This window comes from Homarus americanus, unplaced genomic scaffold (assembly GCF_018991925.1).
Source record: "Homarus americanus isolate GMGI-L3 unplaced genomic scaffold, GMGI_Hamer_2.0 scaffold46197, whole genome shotgun sequence".
NCBI lineage: Eukaryota > Metazoa > Arthropoda > Malacostraca > Decapoda > Nephropidae > Homarus > Homarus americanus.
In genome coordinates, this window is record NW_024723050.1 from 4,785,394 (window position 1) to 4,794,761 (window position 9,368).

The window sequence follows — 9,368 nt, forward strand, 5'->3', positions numbered from 1 at the left end:
AACACCACCACCATTCTATTGAATTTATTTGTGAATGAACCAGGAAGATTTACGAACATTTATAGACAGATCAACCTGGTTCTTCAGGCACAGAATTTGAAGATTTTCGGGCCAGCAAAAGCTGGTTCGAAAAATTTAAGAAAAGAAGTGACATATTTAGTGTAGTTAGGCATGGTGAAGCTGCTAGCGCTGATAAGGAAGGGGCAGCAAAATTTGTAGTGGAGTTTAAAGAACTGATGGATGAAGAAAATTATCTTCCACAACAAGTGTTCAATGTGGACGAAACTGGGCTGTTTTGGAAAAAGATGCCCAAAAGAACATTCATTACCAGAGATGAAGCCTCTTTACCTGGGCATAAACCCATGAAAGACAGTCTCAGTCTCACTCTGTTGCTTGGTGCCAATGCTTCAGGGGATTTCCGACTGAAGCCTATGCTTGTCTACCACTCTGAGAACCCCAGGGTGTTCAAGCAACAAAAAGTGGTAAGAGGAAAGCTTGGAGTTTATTGGTAGTCCAGCCGTAAGGCATGGGTGACAAGACAGCTCTTTAATGTATGGGCTGTTGAGGTGTTTTGCCCTTCTGTGAAGAGCTACCTAACCACCGATAAACTCCCTTTAAAGGCTCTACTCCTCATGGATAATGCCCCTGGTCATGACCCTCAACTTGCCAGAACTTTGGAGTCTCAATTTGACTTTGTCAAAGTGTTGTTTTTGCCTCCCAGCACTACATCAATCATACAGCCAATGGACCAGAATGTGATCAGCAACTTCAAGAAGTTGTACATGAAGAAAATGTTTAGGAGGTGTCATCAGGCAACTTCCACTGATCCTGAACTAACACTGGCACAGTTCTGGAAGTCACAGTTTAACATCCTGGAGGCTGTAAAATTGATTGTGTCCTCATGACAAGAAGTCTCCACTAGAACCCTCAATTCTTCATGGAAAGCACTGTGGCCATCAGTAGTCCATGATTTTGAGGGATTTCAGGATGAAACAGAGTTGCACCAGGAGATTTTGTCCATTGGTCAGTCATTGGGCCTTGAAGTGGAGGAGGATGATGTCGAAGAGCTTGTGATGTCTCATGAACAGGAACTTACTCTAGATGACTTGCAGCAACTGGATGAGATGTTAGAGGCTGACAGTGGTGAGGAGGAAACAGAAAGTGATGATTATATGTCACCTTCAGAGTTGAAAGATGTTGTTCACCACTGGAAGAAGTTCAGGAAACTGGCTTCAAGGCACCCAGATGTGGAAAAATCTGAACTAGCTTTGTGTCATGTTGAGGACACAGTGGTCTCCTTCAAACATCAGTTAATGATGAGGAGAGATGCCCCACAGACCAAAATTGACAGTTTCTTCACTAAAGGGCATCGGGAAACAGATGCTACCCCTCAGCCTTCCACTTCAAGAAGGAGAGAGGATGTTCCTGCTGGAGATTCTGTCAGTCCAGAGGTTCCTGACATTTTCATGGAAGGTGACTCACCTTCCAAGAAGCAGTAAAATGGTTCTCCTCCACCCCTACTTCCTTCTCTTCTCCCTTCTCCTCCACCACCTCCCACTTCAAATTCACATCATCATCATCATCCAGGAGCCTTCTACATACACACCTCAAAGTAAGTGTACTTTACTGCATTTTTTTTTTTTTTTTACTTTATGTAATTTTGGGTGAGCTGGAACCAATTACCCAAAACCCATTGAAACAATGGTTTCAGTTAACAAAATTTTCGGTTAATGAACAACCTTCTGGAACGAATTGTGTTCGTTAACCGAGGGACCACTGTATTGGATAATATTCCAAACAGTTTATAATTATAATCTGGACCTAAGCTAGCGGAGCCTTATACACAATGTCACCTCCCTCTCCACCTCCTGCTCAGGTATTCAAGCTAGGCCTCACATTCTGGATTGAACAAAAAGCAGGTTTTTTCTAAAAACCAGTTTTTGTTATATAGTCCAGAATGCGATGCCGATAACCCACTCCACCCCTCGAGGGTTGACTTTTGTTTACTGCTCGCTCTAAGGCAAGAGATGACGGTGGCTGTGCGTGTGATGGGGGGTGAAGGAGGGGGTTTCGAGAATTGCAATTAAATGCCAGGTAGCGACGTGTCCTCCTAATATTACTTATTAAGTAATTATTAGATGTTTTAATTGCCTGTATGTTGGCCTGGCGAGTTATTGCAAGGCATTAACATACGTAGGTATAAGCTAGGCGTTGCATTCTGGACTATATCACAAAAACTGTTTTTTAGAAAAAAGGCTTTTTTCTTTTATTTTTTTATTTACGCCGTATTTATTTTTTTTTTTGGGGGGGCGTCCCATTCTTTATGAACGATTGTGTGTGCATGTTACAGAGTAAAAAAAAAAGAATATGTTTATTTACCTGAAATTACTTGTAGTGACAGCTGGCTATGGTGGATTGCAACTTTTTTTTTTTTTTTACGGGGAATAACCCACCCGAGCACAGGTCATCGACCCACAACAGGGCCTAGTGCACAAAAAAATAAGAGTAAAATTAAATTAAAAATAGAAAAGAAAAAGGGTATGTTAATTTACACCACGAAGATGCCTGAAAACTAGCTTTTTAAAGTGAGACAGATTGTATGAGTGTGGAAACACAGAAGAAGGCAGAGCATTCCACAGTTTGGCTGTGTGAGGAAAGAAGGATGCACTATAACGGGTTATTCTAGTGTGACCGACATCCACAGAGAAACGGTGGGCACCGCGGGCAAGACGTGTGTTACAAGCCCATGGCTTTGCCTGCGGTACACAGGATGCCAAATTCACCGAACGTTGCCCGTTAAAGTACCTGTAAAAGAGAGATTGAAGCAACATTGCAGCGAAGAGAAAGGGAAGAAAGATTATCAACTAAAGGAGAAGACTTAATAAGACAAAATGCCTTTGATTCCACCCTATCTAACAGTTGGACAAAAAAATGAGCCACCCCAGATATGAGAGCAGTACTCCAAGTTAGGACGAATGAATCCCTTATATACTTGAAGCAACTGCTCAGGAGTGAAGTAGCTACGGCATCTGTACAGCATTCCCAGCTTTCGGGAGGCATCTTTAGCAATGTTGAGGAGGTGTGGCTTCCATGACATATTAGGGGAAATGGTGAGGCCTAGCATATCTATTTTAGAATTTGGCAGAATGATTGCGTCCTGAAATGTGATTGAAGGAGATCATCTAATTTGGAAAGTGTAATTGGTAAATACTGGTGTTTTATTGATATTGAATTTAATCACGTTTTTACCTCCCCATTCGGAGATGCTGCACAGATCCGCATTTGATAGATGAAATGATATCAGCTCTAGAAACGGATCTAGTTTGAGGGTTAGAGGGAAGGGGAAAATGTGAAGGAGAGTGAAGAGTAGAATCATCAGCGTAAGAATGGATAGAACTTCAGCTAGACCCCAACTCACGACGGGGTTAGGGACCCAAATCCAGGTCGTAAGTCCAACATGGTCGTAAGTCCGACATAGATAAAAAAAAATAAAAAAAAAAATTAAAAATGTACAATGAAATACAGTACACTAAACGTAAAAAATAATGAGGAATGGATACAGTACAGTAAAAGTAATAAATAATGAGGAATGGATACAGTGTGACTGAGCACTTACCTTAAATGTAGTCAGCTGAATGCACACGGGGCCCCCATAATTTTCTATTTACAGGATACATGGAGACTATATTAATTGGAAGAAGCAGAAGAGGAGACAGGGCTGGGTGGGTCATCAATGTCGCTTTCTTCAGACAGGTTTATGTACTGTGGTAACTTGCTGGTTGAAGGTATTGGATCATCTTGAGGGAGTGAAGAGGCAGCACTGGTGGGGCGTGAGGAGCCAGTACTGGGGGACTTCTTGAAATAGGTGTCCAATTTAGACTGCACAGTCTGCTTTTTCTTTTCATTATAAATTTCTCTGTAGCAAGCAAGTGCATCTTGGATCATTCTGTCAACTTTGGCATAACGCTCATAATTTTGATCCATGTCATCAAACATTTGCATTGCTTTATTAATTGTAGCAAATGCCTCTGCCATATGTTTCACTGAAAACTTTTTGGGGGGTGCAGGCTCTTCTTCTACATTTTGTCTCTCTTCTTCCTCTGCAATTTTCTGTGCATCTAGTTCAATAAGATCCTCGTTACTGAGCTCTTCTGCTACACTTTCAACCAACTGTCCAACATCTTCAGTATCAATTTCTAACTCCAGCTCTTTACCTAACTCCACTATCTTGTTAGTAATATCCAAAATAACTTCATTTTCATTAAATCCTTTGAAACTGTTCACATATCTTTTCAGGATTTTCTTCCATATTCCATTCATGCAATGTTTTGTAACCTGATCCCATGCTGTACTAATGTTCTTTAAACATGACAAAATGTTGTACTCCTTCCAAAACTGTCTGAGCGTTTTCTCACCTTCAGTAGCAGCAACAGCCTGAGTGAAGGTCGTGCGTAAATAATACGCTTTAAAGGCAGCAATAGCACCTTGATCCATGGGTTGGATGATAGAGGTAGTGTTAGGTGGAATGTACACTACCTTAACATCAGGGTGCATGTCGTCCAGGTGTGGTGGGTGTCCCGGAGCATTATCCAAAATCAGTAAAATCTTGAATGGAATCCTTTGTTGCAGACAGTACTCCTTGGCTCGTAGAATGAAACAAGTCATGAACCAATCCTCAAACAGTACTAGGGTCATCCAGGCTCTCTTGTTACTGCGATAAAACACTGGCAGTGTGTGCTTGCTGACATGTTTAAAATCCCTGGGGTTCTCTGAATGATAGATGATGAAGGGCTTTAACTTGAAACCAGCAACATTCCCCCCCCAACAGAAGTGTAATTCTGTCCTTGAATGCCTTGAATCCGGGCATTGTTTTTGCCTCTTTGTGGATGTATGTCCGCTCAGGCATGCGTTTCCACAATAATCCAGTCTCATCCACATTGAATATTTGCTCAGGCAAATAATTCCCTTCCACAATCACATCATCTAACTCCTCCTTAAAAGCTTCGGGAGCACCAACATCGGCACTAGCTGCCTCTCCACTCACCTTAACATTGTGTGGACTGTAGCGTTTCTTAAATCTATCAAACCACCCATGACTTCCTGTAAAGGTTTGATCACATTCATCTCCTGCCTGCTCCTTCAGGCTTTGGAACAGGCTTCTTGCTTTAGCCTGTATGGTTAGAACGCTTAAGGGTACACGCTTCTGTATCTGGTCTTCTATCCATATCACCAATAATTTTTCCATATCGTGGATAGGACCTTGTCTTTTCTTTGATATTATAGTTCCCTTTATAGGTGTTGTTCCTTGTCCTTCAGAATAGTGGATATAGTCGAGTGTGAGAAACCTAGGTCGCGTGAGATTGTTGCTACTGTTTTTCCATTCTCATACTGTGTTATTATCTTCAGTTTCATCTCAAAAGTAATTGCCTGTCTCCTTTTCCTTGGAGCGCCACCAGCACTCTCACTTTTACGCTTTCCAGTCATTATAAAGTCAATTAAATACGATAATAACGAAAGTTCACAGCGCGATCAGTATAGGATACGATAGCCAAACACAAACAAAGCGCTCCACTGAGTGAGTGTACCCACGAGGCGACCCGAGACGCGCCACCCACTTGTCCCGGACGGAAACGTTTTGGTGCAGAAAATGCGCGCGTCATTTGAAAAAAATTTTTGGTCACGACGGTCGCAGTCGTATGTCCCGTATGGACGTACAGTCAAAGCAGGCCGTAAGTACCAATGGACGTAAGTCCACGTAGTCTTAAGTCGGGGTCTAGCTGTAGTCGTAGTGTGAAGTAAGTCATTTATAAAAAGAAGGAAGAGAGTAGGTGAAAGAACAGAACCCTGTGGGACACCATTATTGGTAGAGAAAGAGCGAGTGATCGATCCGTCGATAACAATCGCCATGGATCGGTATATCATGTAAGGTAAATGAAAATAAATCTTTATTTTATATAAATTTATTGTTTTAATGCCTTTATCTGGTATAAATTTATTAAATTTGTTTATTTATAAATTATTTGAGTTATTTAAAAATTAATTAATCATTGTAACAGCAGGATATAAAACTTGTTTGGGCTCTTCATGGGCTCAGGAGTGGAACCTTTTTTTCGCCATAAGTTATTAATATCGATGTATGATCGATCATTTATCAGTTGCTTTTGAGGTCTCTAACCCCATCGTATAATGGCCATTGCCAATACAGTATTGTAAAAAATTAAAAAGTAAAGGGTGTACATTGCAGCCTTAAAACCTGACATTCACTTCTTCACTTTGGCAGTGTTTGTTCTATCAGGCATTTTCTAACTATACAGTATATAACCCAGTCTTATCTTCATTAAACACCTGCTCTGGCAGGTAAGCCCCTCAACGATGATGTTTTTATCTCTGAAAGTTGGTAAGTAGAGGAGCACCTGTATTTTGTTTAATCCTGCTTATTCACTTCTTCAGCATTGGCTTATTCCCAATACTGTAATGGCAAATTATTTTAAACTAATACAGTACAGTATTATTAAAAAGCTATTTTTTTCCCATATTCAGTGAAGAGTCGACCTCCTGGCAGCCTTCTTGATTCAGCCTCAGAAAGTGACAGTGATGCAGAAATTCTTTTTGACTCTAGGAAAATGAAGCATAAAGGAGATAAACAGAGAAATGGGTACCATAAATTAGCAAGAATTCGTACTTAACTCTGTATGATAGTAAGTGTGATTCTTTCAGTATGTGTTTGAGTCTCACTCAAATATTTAAGACAAAGTAAGGTACCAAAAATTTATTTACTTGAGTCTTTAAAGTTTCTGTTTTACAAAGTCAACCTGATTTCTAATGAGATGAAAATATGGATTTTTTTGTGATATTGTATATAACATTATTCATTGTGTAGTTTGTTAGTACTACTATTGAAGGAAGGCAAACAACTTTTCATGTAATTATTTTTTGAGTGTTGCTAATTTAAGAAAACAAAAAATATTTTGCTTTTCTAAGATAACTTCAAGCAGGAAAGGATGAGGGGTTATGGTATATTTCTATATGTGAAGATTTGACTGTCTAATGTAAGGATTTTGTCCAACAATACAAAATGTACAGTAATCACTTTTTAGATGGCATGTTCAGTGGAACTGTTTTATGGGTATCTGTTGTACAATTGTACAACTACTGTATGTTAATGGTTCCTACATTTTGAATATTCAGTATAGTATGGGTACAGTACTTTTCCTATTAAATGAATGACCTTAGAATAACTTCTGGGGACTCATTCTACAGATGACTCTAATTACTAAATCTATAAATATATCTTATGTAAACCTAACCTTTTCATGAAGTTACCTTGATATACATACGTATATCTAAATATATCAACAAATATTATATGAAAATTACCCTAAAACACAAAACAAATAATAATAATTATAATAAGGAATTAAAGAACAGTTTATAAATGCATTTATGATGTGTACTAGAGGATGCAGTAACAATGATGCTGAGATGATAACACTGACAGTGATAACAATGATGACAATTATGATGACCATGATGATCATTATTGTAATGGCATTACTGTGCAGTAAAAAACTATAATTCGTATCCCTCAAATTCGAACTCACTCATAATTCATAATGTTTTCCTATTACAAAATATATATTACAAATTTTGTAATACAATATTTGGTAAATTTTCAAAATATGAGAGACATTTCAAAATATTATGATATATATACATCTTGTATTACAATTTTCATAATATAATATTTGGTAAAATTTCGGATATGAGAGACATTTACGAATATGATGGACATGTTGCCATGCAGCCATGGGATGCGACCGCCCGCTTCACTGTAAACAAGTACTGTACTCCAGTAACTGCATCACTTGTGTTGGTCACAGTCAGTAGCATCAGTTCAAGTTGGTCAGTTGTAGAGTGTAGTACATCTACAGTCTACTGTGCAAGTTTTTTACTCTTGTCTTTCCATCATTGCCCAGTGTTTGAACTATTATGTCTGATAACCCTAAATTTGGTACTGTACTTAGAAATGTTTTAATTTTGATTGGGTCAGATAACTGAACAGTACTGTTGTTGTTTTTTTTCCTCAGGAGAAGGTATCCCTCATATTTTGTAAAATCTTATAATTCTTAAGGGTTAGAGCCCGTATTATTTCGAATTATGGGGGTTTTACTGTACTGTACATCCTAATAGAAAAAGTTGGTGTTTGTATGGATGGTGAATTTATAAATGTAAGGGATAAATTACACAATAGACGTAGGATACCTGGCAAACAAGCATAAATTATAACATGATGGAAGGTACTTGATGTCAGAGTTCATGCAACCTATGTTTGAGTGCTATAAACAGTGAACATGATGGCAAATGAAAATAAAAAATGTAAACATAAATGAACTACCCAATCAGTGTTTTACCTTGGCATTTCATATTTTAATGACATACCTGTATAGATAGGTATTTATTCTCTCCTTTTGCTAAGCATCCCAATGTTGTGGGCTAAAAGTAAAGGTAAAAGTAAACTGTTCCATACTTTACAGGTCGGAAACACTTGCTTGTGAGTCTAATCACTGTTATTATTGTTTAATAGTTAAAAAAAATTAAAAATGTTAGTTATATAAAATGGGTATCATGGCTCATTGTCTCTTCTCTGCTCTCTCTTTAAGTCTTGTCCATCTGTGGTACAGTATACTTTGATTGTAGCAGTTAAGGCTTCATATATATTGTGGTATAGTTTACAGACTCCAATTTGTCACAAAGATGTGAAGATTTTGAGCATTTTTTTTTTTTACACAAATTACTAGACATCATAAGGAAACTTTTTATTTTGTGATAAATCTAGAATTGTGTGTCAGATAGCAGTATGATTTTTTAAGAATTGCTAAATTATTGATTTTTTAAGGTTTTTCTTTTGTGTTATTGCAAACCTCATTCCACCAAGTTTCAGGGTGTCCAGACATTAGTTAAAACAGATTCCCTTTATGCCTGCCTTTATCTGCTCACTCTACTACTGTACTGTAACTTCTCCACATGCCATAAATGTCATTCTCTGCTGCTTCCTGGATGCTCATATTCTCACTTCTATTATTCTCTTCATTTCATCCTTCCTTCTCTCTCATTATGCCTATACTTACTTAGTTAACCCATTAAGTGGCAGGGGTTTCTCTCCACTGTATAAAATTGTCTGGCGAGAGCCAGAGTAAATACCTAAGTGCAGCACTACTCCATAAAGAGTTAATGTGTGAACTGACTTAGTCAAAATTAAGCTTAAATAATGTGGCTTGAAGACCTTGACCACTGAAGCATCTAATTGCATGAAATTGATAATGTCAGCTTTTAATTATAATTATCATGAGGGCAGTAAGTAAGGACTT

At 38.3% G+C, this 9,368-nt stretch overlaps 1 protein-coding gene across 1 annotated transcript in view; it reads left to right on the top strand.

The window, feature by feature from the left end:
* Positions 1-8,900, top strand: part of LOC121863295 (dyslexia-associated protein KIAA0319-like protein) — a gene marked incomplete in the record, with an annotated part of 150,473 nt that extends 141,573 nt beyond the window's left edge. The window contains 1 exon segment of the mRNA XM_042361884.1: positions 6,541-8,900. Within this exon segment, the coding sequence (XP_042217818.1) occupies positions 6,541-6,686 (146 nt within the window).
* Between the last annotated feature and the right edge of the window lie 468 nt (positions 8,901-9,368).